This window comes from Notamacropus eugenii, chromosome 6, assembly GCF_028372415.1.
Source record: "Notamacropus eugenii isolate mMacEug1 chromosome 6, mMacEug1.pri_v2, whole genome shotgun sequence".
Lineage (NCBI taxonomy): Eukaryota > Metazoa > Chordata > Mammalia > Diprotodontia > Macropodidae > Notamacropus > Notamacropus eugenii.
Genome location: NC_092877.1, coordinates 103,578,774 through 103,596,191, shown reverse-complemented (window position 1 = coordinate 103,596,191; position 17,418 = coordinate 103,578,774). Strand labels below are relative to the sequence as shown.

General features: G+C 39.1%; 1 protein-coding gene across 7 annotated transcripts in view; it reads right to left on the bottom strand.

The window, feature by feature from the left end:
- Positions 1 to 13,843: 13,843 nt before the first annotated feature.
- DCUN1D4 (defective in cullin neddylation 1 domain containing 4) overlaps positions 13,844 to 17,418 on the bottom strand; it is a 116,273-nt gene continuing 112,698 nt past the window's right edge. For all 7 annotated transcript variants that reach the window (XM_072620733.1, XM_072620734.1, XM_072620735.1 and 4 more), the window contains one exon: positions 13,844 to 17,342. In XM_072620733.1, coding sequence (XP_072476834.1) covers positions 17,287 to 17,342 — 56 coding nt within the window. In that variant the 3' untranslated portion in view covers positions 13,844 to 17,286. The remainder of the gene's footprint in view (positions 17,343 to 17,418) is intronic.

Sequence of the window (17,418 nt, the reverse complement as noted above, 5' to 3'; positions counted from 1 at the left end):
AGCTGAAGCTCAGGAGGGAGACTGGGCTGAGTATAGAGGATCTTAGGACCCCAGATTTAGATTTAGATGAGAGGATCAGGGGTTGGATACAGTTATAGGGTCCCAGATCCCACAGAACCTTTGAGGTTGTATAATCCAACTCCCCATTTTAAAGGTTAGGTAACTCAGAGGTTCAGATAATTGATTTGGCAAGGGTTGACATATGTAAAGATAACTGGACCCAACTGGGAACTGATGAGATTAGCAAGGAAAAGGATAGAAAGAAAAGGACCATGATAAGTGTTGGAAAGATATGGGAAAATTGGGATACTAATGCATTGTAGGTGGAGGTGTGAATGGATCCAGCCATTCTGTAGAGCAACTCTGAACTATGCCCAAAGGGTTATAAAACCACATATACTCTTTGACCAAGCAATACCACTACTAGGTCTGCATCCCAAAGAGATAGAAAACAAAAAGTGTGTATAGCAATCCTTTTTGCAGTGGTAAAAAATTGGAAATTGAGGGAAAGTCTATCAGTTGGGAAATGGCCGAACAAGTTGTGGTATATGAATGTAATGGAATAAATGATGAGCAGGCACCAAAACCTAGAAAGACTGATGCTGAGTGAATTGAGAACCAGGAGAACATTGTACACAGTAACAGCAATATTATGTGATGATCAACTATGATAAACTTAGCTCTTCTCAGCAATACAATGATCCAAGCATTTCCAAAAGACTCATGATGGAAAATGCCACTGACATCCAGAGAAAGAACTATGGAGTCTGAATGCAGATTGAAGCATACAATTTTAACTTTGTTTTTTGCTTTTCATGTTTTTCCTTTTTGTTCTGTTTCTTCTCTCACAACATGACTAATGCTTAACATGATTGCACATGTATAACCTATTATCATATTGCTTGTTATCGTGGGGAGGAGGAGAGGAGGAAGACAGGGAGAAAAATTTAGAACTCAAAATTTTATTTAAAAACTGAATGTTGAAAACTATCTTTACATGCAATTGGAAAACATGGAAGGAAGTGGTCCAGAATACAGCCATAGGGACTTTCCACAGTTAAGTGGTGAGATATGGATAAGGACCCAGCAAAGGAGACTGAGGAACCAGATAGGTAAGAATAAAATCAAGAGACAGCAGTATCACAAAAACTCAAGGAGAAAAGAGTAAAAAGCTGGATAAAAGAGACACACATGCACACACACTAATACTGATTTTAAAAAAAAAAATTTTTAAAAAAAAAAAAATGACCAAATGGAAAAAAAAGAGGTACAAAAATTCACTGAAGAAAAGAACTCCTTAAAAAGCAGAATTGGTCAAATGGAAAAAGAGGTACAAAAGGTCATGGAAGAAAATAATTCTTTAAATATTAGAATTGGGAAAGTGGAAGTCAATGTCTATTAGACATTAAGAAACCATAAAACAAAGTAAAAAAAAAAAAGAAGAAGAAGAAAATTGGAACTATCACATCACAAAAACAAGGGACCTGGAAAATAAATAAAAGAAAAATCATTCAAAAATTACTAGACCAGGGTTGGGGGAGAAGAAGAGACAAGGTGAGCCAAGATGGTAGAAAATGAGCAGAGACTCACCTGAGCTCTCCCAAATTCCCCTGCAAACAACTTTAAATAACATCTCAAAATGAATTCTGAAGGAGCAAAATCCACAATAGGATGGGGTGAAACAATCCTCCAGCCCAACACAACTTAGGTCAGCAGGAAAGATCTGTTGCAGTGGGGTGAGAGTGGAGTGCACTCCAGGGCATGCTATACCAGCTCAGGCTTCCTGAACTCTCAGCTCACAGATGGTAAGGGGATCAAACAACTGCTCAAAAAACTACAGGGATCCCTTTGCTGGCAGTAGGGGCAGGACTCTGTTGCATTTCCCATACTTGGATGTGGGTCACAGTCCCAGGGCAAGGAAGAGTACTAGCACACTAGAGCTTGCAGCCACAGTGGAGCTGGGACACTGTTCACAGTTCCAGGGCTGAAAAGAGTGTTTGTGGCCTCTCATAGACCAGAGCACAGATCAGGAGAGTAGTAAACATACACTCCCCTAGATCATACCATCTTGGAAGAACTGAAAATTTAGCTACACAAAAAAGTTGAAGCTTGGGACAGTGTCCCCTCCACCCTGGAAGCAGATAGCCCCACTTTAACATAGTTAAAATCAAGAAATAGGTGGGGAAAATGAGCAAACAAACAAAAAAAGATCTTGACCATAGAAACTTAATATGGTGACAAGGAAAATCAAAACACAAACTCAAAAGACAATAAAGTCAAAACTGCTACATCTCAAGTCTCAAAAAAAAAAGTGATTTCGTTTCAAGGTCAAAAAAGAATTCTTGAAGGAGCTTAAAAAGGATCTAAAAATCAAATAAGAGAGGCAGAGGAAAAATTGGGAAAAGAATATGAGTGATGAAAAAAATCATGAAAAAAGTTGGTAGAGGCAGAAAAAATCCTTAAAAATATAACATCTTAAAAAACGAAATGGGCCAAATTGGGTAAAAGAGATACAAAATCCAATGAAAAGAAAAACTCTTTTTTAAAAATTGGTCAAATGGAAAAAACAGGTACAAAAAATTCACTGAAAGAATACCTTAAAAAGTAGAATTGGGCAAGTGGAAAAACAGGCACAAAAACTCACTAAAGAAAATAATTCCTTAAAAATTAGAATTGGGCAAGTGGAAGCTAACACTCCATAAGACATTATGAAACAATAAAATCAAAAGAATGAAAAAATAGAAGAAAATGTGAACTACTTCATTCGGAAAAAAAAAAACTGACCTGGAAAATAGAGCCAGGAAAGATAATTTAAGAATTATTGGATTATCTGAAGAGCATAACAATAATAACAATAACAATAAGAACCTAGATATCATGTTTCAAAAAACTATCAAGGAAAATCTGCCAAGATATTCTAGAACCAGAGGGCAAAATGGAAATTTAAAGAATCTACTGATCACCTCCTGAAACAGATCCCAAAATGAAAACTCCCAGGAATATTGTAGTCAAATCCAAGAGCTCCCAGGTCAAGGAGAAAATATTGCAAGCAGCCAACAAAAAAAACAACAATAACAAAAAGATGATTATCATGGAGCCACAGTCAGGATAACACAAGATTTAGTAGCTTCTACATTGAAGGACTACAAGGCTTGGAAGAAGATATTCCAGAAGGCAAAGGATTTTTGTGTAATTTAGGATTACAACCAAGAATAATTTACCCAACAAAACAGTATAATTCTCCAGGGGAAAAATGGATATTTAATGAAATAGAGGACTTTCGAGCATTCTTAATGAAAGAGCAGAGGTGAAGAGAAGATTTTACATTTAAATACAAGACTCAAGGAGAACATAAAAAGTAAACATGAAAGAGAAATCATAAGGAACTTAAAATGGTTAAACTGTTTACATTTCTATAGGGGAAGATGATACTTGCAGCTCCTAAGAACATTCTCATTATTAGGGCAATTAGAAAGAGAATACATAGACAGAGGGCATGGGTGTGAGTTGACTATGATCCATCGATCTAAAACAAAAATTAAGGGACAAGAAAGAGGGATGCACTGGGAGAAAGAGGAAAGGAGAAGAAGAATGTGGGAAATTATCCACATAAAAGAGCACACAAAGAAAAATTTTTACAATGAAGGGGAAAATAGGGTGTGAGGGTGGCAGGTAATGCTTGAACCTTACTGTCCTTGGAATTGATTCAAAGAGGGAATAATACACATACTCAGTGGGTATAGAAATCTATCTTACCCAACATGGAAGTGGGAGGGGAAGAGCTTAAGAGAAATAAGGAAGGTGATAGAAGGGAGAGTTGATTAAGGGAGGGGGGGCAATAGTTAGATGCAAAACCAGCTTTTGAGGAGGTAAAGGGTAAAAAGAGAAAGAGATGGATAAACAGGAAAAAAAACAGGATGGAGAGAAATTAGAGTTAGTAATCATGACTATTGCTGTGAGCGGGATGAACTCACCCATAAAATGAAAATGAAAAGTGGAATGGAATAAAAACCATTTCTTGTTTACAAGAAATACAATGGAAACAGGACATACAATGAGTAAAAGAGGCTGGAACAGAATCTATTATGCTCCAATTGAGGTGAAAAAAAAACCAGCTAGGGTAGTAATCATGATCTCAGACAAAGCAAAAACCAAAAACAGACCTAATTAAGAGAGACAAGCAGGGAAATTACATTTTGGTAAAAGGTAACAAATACAAGTTCTTCTCCCATACTCTTACATGTAGACACTGTGTCCAAAAGTATGCAAATTTTGATCAACCGTACTTTGCAAGGCATCTTGGAGTTGGGGAGTTAGATTTCCCTACTTATTTATTTGGTCATTGATTTGTTTGGTTTTTTAAACTGAGACAACTCTTTTGTCTCATGTACCTTTCAAATATTTTATGATTGTCTGAAATATATCTCTGAAAAAACTAGTCTTTAATAAAGCCCACTGGAATTCAAATAGAGCTATGTGGCCCCGTGCCTTAAAACATAAACCACTCTAGCTCTTACTGATTGTACAATAATAGGTCCCAACCCATACCTCACTCACTCACTCACTCTGTGTTTTGACAGATGAAAGTGCGCATAAATAGGAATTGTTTCTGTTCTGATCAGAAACTTTGAGGGTCTTCCTCTTCCAGATTGATACTTTTGTAAAAACAAACTAAGCCATCTTTTGCCTCAATTCTTACCTAGCCTTTAATTACTGAATAGGTGTACACTCAGACAAACTGAGACCTGGGAAAGATCTTAGCTTAAAAAGGCTAAGGTCTCCCACTATATCTGGGGCCATCACCAATCATCCTGACCTACGTGTTGCCACTAGATTCCAATAACTGTAGAGGAAAGAGTCTGATAACTTTGCACAGCTTTGCCTCATTAAAATCCAATTCATAACAGGGGAGGAGCCAAGATGGTGGAGTAGAAAGATACATATATGCTAGCTCCGAACCCAGAGCCCATAAAATACCTGTAAAGAAGAACTCCCAACAAATTCTGGAGCAGCAGAAGCCACAGAACAACAGAGCAGAGGAGATTTCTGTTCCAGAGAGCCCTGAAAAACTGACCTGAAAGGTCTGCCACACACCAGACCTGGAGCAGAGCCCAGCCCTGCCTTGGCCTCAGGGCACCAAGAGGAGCAGATCCCAGCAGGCTTCAGGGACAGAATCTCCAGTGGCCGTGCAGGTCCCTCCACCTACAGGTGACAAAGGTCAGTGAGAGAGTCTTTTTGGCTGGCAAGAGGGGAGTGGGGGTGTCCCCATAACTCAGGCCCTCGCAGGAGGCAGCAGCCGACAGGGCAGGACCAAAGCAGGCAGGAGCTGGATCCATTGTTGAAGGTCTCCTCATAAACCCCCTGAGGGAACGGAGACTCCCCCCGCCCCCATCCTCGGCCCTGCCCCACCTTGGCCCTGCCCTAACCCAAGCAGCTGAACTTAATCTCACACTGAATAGCAGCCCCGCCCCCGCACAAAGCCCTGAGGCTGGGAAGCAGCATTTGAATCTCAGACCCCAAATGCTGGCTGGGTGGATCTGGAGGCGAGGTGGGTGTGGAAAGGACACTCAGAAGTCAAGTAACTGGTTGGGAAAATGCCAAAAAAACAGGGGGGGGTGGAATAAGAACATAGGAGGTTACTTTCTTGGGGAACAGATATCTCCTCCCATCCTTTCTAATGAGGAAGAACAATGCTTACCATCAGGGAAAGACGTAAAAGTCAAGGCTTCCGTATCCCAAACATCCAAAAGAAATATTCCATGGGCTCAGGCCATGGAAGAGGTCAAAAAGGATTTTGAAAATCAAGTTAGAGAGGTGGAGGAAAAACTGGGAAGAGAAATGAGAGACATGCAGTTAAAGCATGAACAGCAGGTCAGCACCCTGCTAAAGAAGACCCAAAAAAATGCTGAAGAAAATAACACCTTGAAAAATAGGCTAACTCTGGGGGCGGAGCCAAGATGGCGGAGTAGAAACACGCACATACACATAGCTCCGAACCCACAACCCATAGAATATCTGTAAAAAGGAACTCACAGTGAATTCTGGAGCAGTAGAGGCCACAGAACAGTGGAGCAAAGGAGATTTCTGTTCCAGAGGGAGCTGAAAACCTCTCGCAAAAGGTCCATCGCACTGCGGACGTGGAGCCCAGCCCAGCCCTGCCGCGGCTGCAGCACAGAGAGGAGCAGATCTGAGCGGGCTTCAGGGATGGGATCTCCAGCGGCCGCGCGGGTCCCTCCACCCACAGGTGACGGGGGTCGGTGAGAGGGGTGCCCCCATAACTCAGGCCCCCTCGGGAGGCAGCAGCTGAGGCAGTGCTAGACCAGGGCTCCCCAAGCAGGCAAGAGCCTGGATCCATTGTTGAAGGTATCTGCATAAACCCCCTGAGGGAACTGAGCCTGAGAGGCAGCCCTGCCCTGACCTGAGCACCTGAACTTAATCTCACACTGAATAGCAGTCCTGCCCCTGCCAAAAGCCCTGAGGCTGGAAGCAGCATTTGAATCTCAGACCCCAAACGCTGGCTGGGAGGATCAGGAGGCGAGGTGGGTGTGAGGAGAATATTCAGAGGTCAAGTCACTGGCTGGGAAAATGCCCAGAAAAGGGAAAAGAAATAAGACTATAGAAGGTTACTTTCTTGGTGAACAGGCATTTCCTCCCTTCCTTTCTGATGAGGAAGAACAATGCTTACCATCAGGAAAAGACACAGAAGTCAAGGCCTCTGTATCCCAGCCCACTCAATGGGCTCAGGCCATGGAAGAGCTCAAAAAGAATTTTGAAAATCAAGTTAGAGAGGTGGAGGAAAAGCTGGGAAGAGAAATGAGAGACATGCAGTCAAAGCATGAACAGCAGGTCAGCACCCTGCTAAAGGAGACCCAAAAAAATGCTGAAGAAAATAACACCTTGAAAAACAGGTTAACTCGATTGGCAAAAGAGGTTCAAAAAGCCAATGAGAAGAATGCTTTAAAAAGCAGAATTAGCCAAATGGAAAAGGAGATTCAAAAGCTCACTGAAGAAAATAGTTCTTTCAAAATTAGAATGGAACAGATGGAGGCTAATGACTTTATGAGAAACCAAGAAATCACAAAACAAAACCAAAAGAATGAAAAAATGGAAGATAATGTGAAATATCTCATTAGAAAAACAACTGACCTGGAAAATAGATCCAGGAGAGACAATTTAAAAATTAGGGGACTACCTGAAAGCCATGATCAAAATAAGAGCCTAGACATCATCTTTCATGAAATTATCAAGGAAAACTGCCCTGAGATTCTAGAACCAGAGGGCAAAATAAGTCTTCAAGGAATCCACAGATCACCGCCTGAAAGAGATCCAAAAAGAGAAACTCCTAGGAACATTGTGGCCAAATTCCAGAGTTCCCTGATCAAGGAGAAAATATTGCAAGCAGCTAGAAAGAAACAATTCAAGTATTGTGGAAATACAATCAGGATCACACAAGATCTAGCAGCTTCTACATTAAGGGATCAAAGGGTATGGAATAGGATATTCCAGAAGTCAAAGGAACTAGGATTAAAACCAAGAATCACCTACCCACCAAAACTGAGTATAATACTTCAGGGGAAAAAATGGTCTTCAATGAAATAGAGGACTTTCAAGCATTCTTGATGAAAAGACCAGAGCTGAAAAGAAAATGTGACTTTCAAACACAAGAATGAAGAGAAGCATGAAAGGGTAAACAGCAAAGAGAAGTCATCAGGGACTTACTAAAGTTGAACTGTATACATTCCTACATGGAAAGACAATATCTGTAACTCTTGAAACTTTTCAGTATCTGGGTAGTGGGTGGGATTACACACATACACATGCACGCACACACACACACACAGAGCACAGAGTGAATTGAATAGGATGGGATCATATCTTTAAAAAATGAAATTAAGCAGTGAGAGAGAAATATATTGGGAGGAGAAAGGGAGAAATGGAATGGGACAATTATCTCTCATAAAAGAGGCAAGCAAAAGACTTTCTAGTGGAGGGGAAAAGACAGGAGGTGAGAGAAAAACATGAAGTTTACTCTCATCACATTCCACTAAAGGAAGGAATAAAATGCACACTCATTTTGGTATGAAAACCTATCTTATAATACAGGAAAATGGGGGAGAAGGGGATAAGCAGGGTGGGGAGGATGATGGAAGGGAGGGCAATGGGAGGAGGGAGCAATTTGAAGTCAACACTCTTGGGGAGGGACAGGATCAAAAGAGAGAATAAAAGCAATGGGGGCAGGATAGGATGGAGAGAAATATAGTTAGTCTTACACAACACAACTATCATGGAAGTCATTTGCAAAACCACACAGATATGTCCTATATTGAATTGCTTGCCTTCCAAAGGGAATGGGTGGGGAGGGAGGGATGAAGAGAAGTTGGAACTCAAGGTTTTAGGAATAACTATTGAGTTCTGTTCTTGCTGCTAGGAAATAAGAAATATAGGTAAAGGGGTATAGAAAGTTATCTGGCCCTACAGGACAAAAGAGAAGATGGGGACAAGGGAAGGGAGGGATGATAGAAGAGAGGGCAGATTGGTGATACGGGTAATTGGAATGCTCAGTGTTTTAGGGTGGGGGGAGGGGACAAATGGGGAGAAAATTTGTAACCCAAAATTTTGTGAAAATGAATGTTAAAAGTTAAATAAATAAATTTTAAAAAATTAATTAAAAAAAATCCAATTCACTTGTGAGTCAAGACATCACCCTCATGTCATTGGGCCTCTTTGAGAATGAAACATTGACATCACCACCATAGACAATGAAGTAATATCAAAACCCAGGGAGGAGAAAGTATTCAGAAGGGGATAATGGATAGGGTGATACATTACAGGGCAGAAGTCAAGAAGGCTGAGTGCTGAGAAAAGACCAGTGGATTTAGCAAGTAAGATTTTATAGTAACTATAATATTAGTTATAATGAAGCATTAGGGAAGCCAGAAGCCAGACTGCAAGCGCTTGAAAAAAAGCTTTTTTTTTTTTTTTTAAATTTCCCCGTGAAAGGGTTGAGACACATAAACTAATAATGTAAGGGAATAACAAAGGGAAGCTTTGTTTTTGTTTTTTTTTTAAAAGAGTAAAGTAGACCTGGATATGTTTTTGTAGTAGAGACAGAGACAGTAAGTACATAATAAGGACAGGGTCCAGAAGTGGGAAGAAGGAGGGGGAAAGAGGAGGAAATAACAGTTAAAGGGCAAGCTCCTGAATACGACAGTAGAGGATAAGCCTTGAAATAAAGTACCACCCCTTCATTAAAGAGTGGAGCAAAGAAGAAATGTACTGAGGGAGATACATAGGGGTTTGTACATCACAACGGACAGTTTCTGTTATCTTAAGAAAGTAGGAGACAAGGCTCTCTGCTTAGGAGGGGAAGCAGTTAGTGTAGGTATTCTGAGGTTACATTTCAGTCACAGTGGGAAGTATAATAGAAAGTTAATCAGGGAAGGATGAGAATATTGCTTGCAGCAGTGGGAGATCAGTAGGGTAAATCACAAGGCTGGTGCTAAGGTATAACTGTGAGGGGGAACTCTGATTATACAAACTTCTACTAGAAGAGCAGCTGCTTATTATTATTTTAAAGCAGAGACTTCTTGATAATTTTTTTTTTCGGTTCCTAATCCCTCACACCACCTCTCTCACCCTTTAAGGCAAGAAAAACAAAACCTGTTACAAGTATGTAGAGTCATACAAAACAAAATTTCTGCATTCGTGATTTTGCTGATTTTTTAAAACTTTCCTTGAGGATAATTTTATTCTTCAGGAAGCAACAAGGGAAACTGCTCTGAAACTGATATAGACCAATAAGAAGGAGCTGGTCAAAGTAGAAAAAAGATGGAACCTTGATAAGAAGTGACCATCTCATCTTACAAGTTTAGGAGAGATGAGGGGAACAATGAGTATAGTCTGACAAATTCACTTGGGTGGATTTCAAACAGTTCACTCAAAGAGAGGAGATTCTAAAGTAGGGGATCTTAAGCTGGAAGCCATGGATCCCTCTGGCACTCTGGTAAAACCTATCCCTGCTAAGAATAATATTTTGAATACATAAAGTACGTAGTGCTACAGTGAGTCAATGAAAACCTAACTGGTATGGCCCCAGCGTCAAAGGTGTAGGTATGGTATAGTTTAACAGACTTGGAGACCATGCACTGTTTCCCTGTTCAGACCCAGCTTGCTGTAGACACAATTATAGTTAAGTTACTGGGTCCTGGCTCTTTATTCTTCATTAGGCAACTGAGAGAATATCCTCATATCGGTGCAGTGCTCCAGACCTAGGTGTTAAACATGCTGCCCCCAATACTCCTGTGGGGCAAACCAGAATGAAATGATTGAGAAATACTTGACAAAATAAATAAAAATGCAATTATTAGTGTTAATATGTGGTTTTCTAAGCCAATATGCAGTCACAGGGATCTTTATATATGATTGAGTGGCCCTATTTGAGTTAAACAACACTGGTCATGACTACCCCACTGCCTTGCCTCAGGGATGACAGGACAGTCATCAGCTCTTTATTAAAAACTCCATTAAAGTTTGAGGCTGGAGTGGCTTTGGGGGCCTGGAACCAGTGTGCATCTTTTGACATGTCCAAGTCACCGTCCGCCCAACTGGGCTCCTCCTTTCCCAGTCTTAACCCCTTACTAAACCATTTCAACTCTATTGAAACCCTTGCTCTTTTGCTGCTCAGATCTGGCCAAGCCACAATCCTGGATTACTCCCACCATCTGCCTCATTTCCTAGTCACTGCGGAATGGAGCTGAAGTCACAAAATTATGCAAGGGCATACTTTTACTTCCTATAATAATTGCTAATATTTATATAGCTTCCTAAGGGCTTTCAGAGTGCTTCTGATGTCATTTTATTCTCACATGCCTTAAGTGCTCATTTTATTATTATTATTATTCTCATTTTACAGATGAGGAAAGTGAGACAAAGGTTAAGTGACATGACCAAAATCACACAGCAAGAGGTGTTCAATGTAGGATTCACACACAGGTCTTCCAAACTATACGCTGTGCCACCAGCTACTTTTTCTGATATTCTCGAGTTCACTTACCAGTCACAGTGGATGTTCCAGACATTCTCAAGCCTTCCACAGCACTACCTCCTCCCATCCCTGTAGCTTAGGACCTCACCTCTTTCTTCATAGAGAGAACCACGGACATTCACTCCCAGCGCCCTTTTCACAACTCCTTGACTTCACCCACCAATTTCTAATGAAGAGATGCACCCTTCTCTCTTCCTCTTCTCCAAGTGGCTGCCCCACTATCACTTTGGCCCTTCCCACCTAATTTTCAAACCCTGGTGGTTCCTCTTCTGCTTGTAAATACACTAAGCCTCCCCTATCCTTCAAGAAACCCTGCATTAGATCCCAGTATCTCGTGATCTAGGGCTCTTCTCTACAGACAAACTCTTTGAAAAAAGATCCATCTACTTTAGTCTCTACTTTCTCTGCTCATTCTCTTCTAAAACTGCTAAAATTTTATTTCCATTCCTTACCACTCATATGAGCAGTGATCTTATTCTGTTTACCAAATCAAATCAGTTTTTCTCATTCCTCATCTTTCTTAACCTCTCTACTGCATTTGACACAATCGCCCACTCTTTCCCCTCCTGGATCTACTCTACTGCTTCTTGTTCATCTGCTTTGCCAGAGCATTATCCATGCCATGTCCAACTGTAGATGCCCCTCAAGGCTGTGTCCTGGCTTTCATCTTTCTCTCTACATTTTCACTTGTAACTTCATCAGTTCCTATGTGTTCACTTATCTTTATGGAATTGACTCCCTGGTCTATATAAGCAGCACTATTCTGTCTCCTAAGCTCCAGTACTTTCATTAACTACTCATTGGATACTTTAAAATGGATGTCTTCTAAGTATCTCAAATGCAACAGCTTCAACACAAAACTCATCTTTCTTCTCAAACACATCCCTCTTTCAGATTTCCCAATGACAATGCAGGTTACCATCATTCTTCCTGTCATCTAGGCTCACTACCTGGGTGTCAATCCTTTATCTCTTATCCTACATCTCCAGTGACCAAACATTTGGCCCCCTTCTCTCCACTCATAGGGCTGCTCCCTTACTTCAGGCTAAAACCTCTCTCAAAGGGATTAAAGCAACGAATGGCCTCCTAATTGGATTCTATGCCACATTTCTTCTCCCTGTTCCCAGCCATCACCCACACAGCTGACAAAATGACTTTCCCAAAGAACATGCTACTCCTACTCGACCAATTTGAGTGGCTTCTTAATATCTGTAGGATCAAATATAAACTTTCCTGTTTGGCATTTAAAGTTCTTCACAGGCTTCTTCCTACCTTTCCAATGGACTTACACTGTACGCCCCTTCGTACTGTCCTTCAAGTTATTTTAGCCTACTAGTATACAGCTAAGTGGTTTAATGGATAGAGCATTGAGCCTGGAGGTAAGAAGACTTGGGTTCAAATCTAGCCCCAGACATTAACTATGTGACTCTGGACAAGTCACTTCAGTTTCCCCAACTGCAAAATGGGGATCTCAACAGCACCTACCTCCTAGGGTTGTTGTTAAAATCAAGTAAGATATCTATAGAGAGCTTGGCCTAGAGCAGGCACTTAGTAAAGACTTGTTCCTCACACAGCACATCAACTCCTCTCTGTACCTTTGCACTGGCTGTTATGCCAAAAATACTCACTCCTATAATCTCTGGTTGCCTTAAAAAAAAATCATATAAAGCCTCACTTCTAGTGGAACATTTTTCCTGACCTCCCCGCTCCTCACCCACTAACTAGAGTCTTCACCCATAAGGCTGCTTTGCATCTGACACATGTATACATGTGTCTACCAGCGTACATGTTATCTCCACTAGAAGAACATAAGGTCCTTGAAAGCAGGGATTGTTTTGCCTGTGCCTTATATCCCTGGAATCAATCACATGAGATTACTAAACACTTGCTGAGTGAACGAGTAGCATGGACCATATAAACATCAAAGACATGAAAGCCCAGGCTGACAAATACTTCAAATAAAAGCCAAGGTATAACAAAGAAGGTTAGATTCTCAGTTAGATGACTACTAAGTTGACTTCCAACTTTAAATCTGTGAATCCTATGATAGAGGAAGATCAAAGAAATGGCAGGACCACTACATCAAAGAAAATAATCTTCAGAGGAAAAAACAAGGAACACAAAGTTGAAATAGGAAAAGGTGCTGATGGAAGTTCCCAAAAGGAAGAAATTATGGATCCACTTTTAATAGCTCATATTTACATTTTAAACAGACCTTCAAATGGAAATAGTTTAGGGGCCAAAACATTTAGGCAAAAATAAAATCCTTCAAATTGGTGGAGGGAAGGAAGGGAAATAGAATTTATTAAGCACCTACATGTGGCAAGCACTATATACTGAGTGCTTTAAAAATATCACCTCCTTTGATCCTCATCACTTTGGGATGTAAGTCTTATTATCATCTACACTGTACAGTAGAGGAAAATGAGGCAAGCACAGGTTAAGTGATTGATAAGAGTTACACAACTGGTAAGTATCTGAGGATAGATTTGAACTCAGAATTCCTGAATCCAATCTCCAGGACTATCTCCACTACACAGACTTCAGGATTAAAAGGGACCTGAGAGATTGTTCAGTGCAATTTTCTTATTTTACAAAGGTTACAAATAACTTGTAAATAACTTAAATCCAAGTCCACAGAAACCAAATTCAATTCTCTTTTACTCTCATATTGGAGAAAATTTTTGCCAGGATAAATGTACTGATCTATTAAACATTTGAAACAAAAGCAGCTAAAATCATTTTTAACAGAAAGTCTTGGATTACTTTTTAAGGAAAAAACACAGAAAAATGACACAGTTTCTGAAACCAAACACAAATTCTTTTTATTTGTGGGAATACCATTTTACATCAATTCCATTAAAATCTAAAACCAACCTGCCGAAGTCCTGTTCCTGTTAGGTGGCGTGACAGTATTTCAGTTAAGCGGTGAATCACAAGACTTGCACACCTCATGTATGTAATGCAAATACTGAAGACATAAAAGCATTCACAGTTATAGGTTAACTGTTGTTCATGTAACAAGCAGTAACCTCCAGTAGAAATTATTTTGTGACAAAAATCAACCCACATTTTGGTCTCATTTACAGACAACCAACCGTTCAGTTGGTGGATGAATTCTATACATTTATCATACAACATATGAAAGGATAAGGCTTACAGAGGTATTTTAGCAGTTGTAAGAATTAAAATTAGGGGGAAAAGCTAATTTTTAAAGCTTTCTGTATAAACCTCAAGAGTACAGAAACCTCAAAAATACAGAAACTGGAAGTTAAATCTTTTAAGTTGAACAAAAGTGTAAAGGTTTTTCTACTCAGATTTACCCTCCCTCCAAAAAGAAAAAAGGACCCAAACCCGTTTAACTAGTAGCTCATACTTCAAAAAGATAACACAACATTTCAGCAGGTGTTTTTTTAAAAGAATCAAATAATGAAACCTCTGACCAACCATTGTGGCAATGTAAATCTAAACTTTTACATTCCATTCCACTGTGAGCACTTGGGTATGGTAGTGTTCAAATATCATGAGGAAGAAAAGGTTGAGGATCTTGTTGTAAATGAAGGAGGAAAAATATACTAATCTTTTGGCATAAGACACTAAATAATCATTTGTTGATATCTATGATGAGTCAATATCCACCTAGTCTAGAGATAAGTAGACAGATACTTAAAAAAAAAAAAGTCTAAGTATCCCATCCCTCAATACCTCTCTACTCTTAAAAAGAACTACATTAAAATAGAAGGGAGTTGGGGAGGAGATAAAGAATCTCCACAATCAAATAATCTCAAAGGCTTATTTTTAAAAAAAAGTTTAAAATTTGCAAAATAAAAACAATCCAGGATTTTCTAAGCATGTAGATTTTGGTTGCCCCTTGAGATTAATGTTTTTTAAAATTATAAATAAGTAATAATAGCTTTCTTGGGTTCTACCCACCATTGCTAAAAAGGCATATTATTTACCTGATGCAATTTTCCTTTTGCAATGATTTTTATATTCTGAGAGAATTGTGCCACTTTGTACTTTTTTTAATTCTCCAGATTCTTAATCTGACACTAAAAAACAATAAAATAAACTCAGGGTTTTTGTGTGTGTTGCCATTACTTTTTTAAAGGAAAAAACCCACAACTGATCAAATTTATGAGACATTACTTCTAAAATGTGGTTTGTTTATAAGCGGGATTAAAAAAATCAAAACAATACTCTCTATATCTATATTTTCCCTCTATCACCACTGAAATATGTACAGTTCTACTAAAATCCTTTCAAAATATTGGATTTAATATTGGTCGCTTGCCATAAACATTTTCTAATCCACTCACAGTTATTGTTATCTTGTGCAAATTGGCACTAGCTCAGAAATGACCACACATGAGCATACAAACAAGGAACAATCAGGTATGCTTAGTCATTATATAGTTTTTGAAACTCTTCTATGTTTTATTTCACAGCAAACCAAACATTTCTATTTGGTGGGGAAAGGTAGTAGTTGCACTTTTACCATAACATGATTTTTGTATATGCAAACACATTGTATATACATATATAATTTGTCTTTGGTGGTTTAATTACAACAGGGAAAAGAAATTAAATAAAATCTAAAACCCTGGACACTGTTAGCAGAGAAACTGTGAACACAGTAGTGCAGAGGAACATGCCTGTGTGTGCTTTTTCTCATTTTATACAGGTCGAAAAATTCACATTTAAACTAAGGGGGAATAGGGTGTGGAGAAGAGCCGCTAGCAGATTTCAACCATGTTCAAACTGCTTCCAATTACGTGCCTGGTCTTGGATTCTGCTCATACTGTATAATAGCTGCATTCATTTCATTTGTTCAAATGTACCAACAGATTTTTACTTGTCAAACAACCACAAAATTTTCTGTTTTCATAAAACCTTAGGGACTGCATTATTTAGCACCAGATATACTGAAGAAATAAGCGTTGGTATTGACAATACATTTCCTAAGAAGGGGTAAGGCAGAGAAAACAAGACATAAAATGCAAATGTGAAGATACCATTCCATTCACTCTAATCTTCCTCATTTGGGCAAATAATGGCTAAAACTTTCTTGTAGAAATTATTCAGTCATCAAAAAAAGTGGTCCCTACTTAAAAGATAGTGTGTATTGAACTCAATGCTGGTGGTTTAATATCCATTGCCTGCAATGAACATTTTGCCAGGAAAAACCCAGCAGGAAAGAAAAGAAAAATCCTCACTATTCAATATAGTTCTTTAATTACATAAGAAACTGAAAATTAGACACTATGAAAGCCTATCTAAAAATTCAAACCATGACCCACAGTTGGCTGGAGTTGATAAATTGTGATTGCCAACGAAACCATTCATTTTGGATGAAGGGAGAACATAAAATTTAGTTTTAGTAGCTTAGTAAACAATAGAAGTCTGAACATTCTTTGTAAGCCAAAGAAAAAGAGTGTCGAGGAGGAAGAAAGGGAGTATGCCAAAGGCAAGTTAAAGGAGCTTAAATTCCATTTTTGTAAAGGTATATTTTTAATTTGCTGATTTGTATCACTATCCAAAATACTACAAGGGGTTTTTTTAAACATAAATGTTTATGTTTAAAAAAATTATGTACCAAACAGAAATTATCTGTGAAACATTACAACGATGTATGTACCCAAATAATCCCAATTTTAACCATTTTTAAAGGCCAATAGTTTTAACTAAAACTGACATTTGGCATGTGCTGCTGAAGGAAGAAGTGACACTTGTTCCCCTAGCAAAAAATTGACCTCTTAAACAGAAACGCTGTTCTGGCAACGGCTGCTCATGGCAACAACGTTCAAAGAGTTCTTGAGTCTTGTTTTCTGAAATGCTACATTTGAGACCAAATAAAGAAATAAAAGATTCATTTGAAAAAAGTGACGAAAATGTGCCACAAAATTATTTTTACAATACATTTCTGCAGAAATAATCTCTAGGTGAAGCTTTTTTTATACACATATACAAAATTTAAACAGCAATATACACAATCACAGTGAGACATTGGCAAATCCACCAATCTGTAGTGTAAATACAAAAAGCAAAGCAGCCTTCGAAGAGGACAAGGCTACACAGCAAGCGTCGTCGGCTTGTTAAATAGCAAACACCACAACTTCCCTGCAGAAGGGACACTGGGCGAGGAAAGCAGCATGCGCTTTGATACAAACAGCAATTTATGGCTAATGGCTGACAGAACTGTGCTAACAGGGGCTCTTGAGCTGCTGTGCATAGTGAAATTCCTATGTCATCTGTTTCTCTTTATACCACTCCACAAATTCATCCAACAAAACTGGCCCTGTGAAGAGAGAGAAAGTAAGTATGTTTTACATGAATTCTTTCAAGAGGATGCTAGGAAAAATGTCAACACCCCA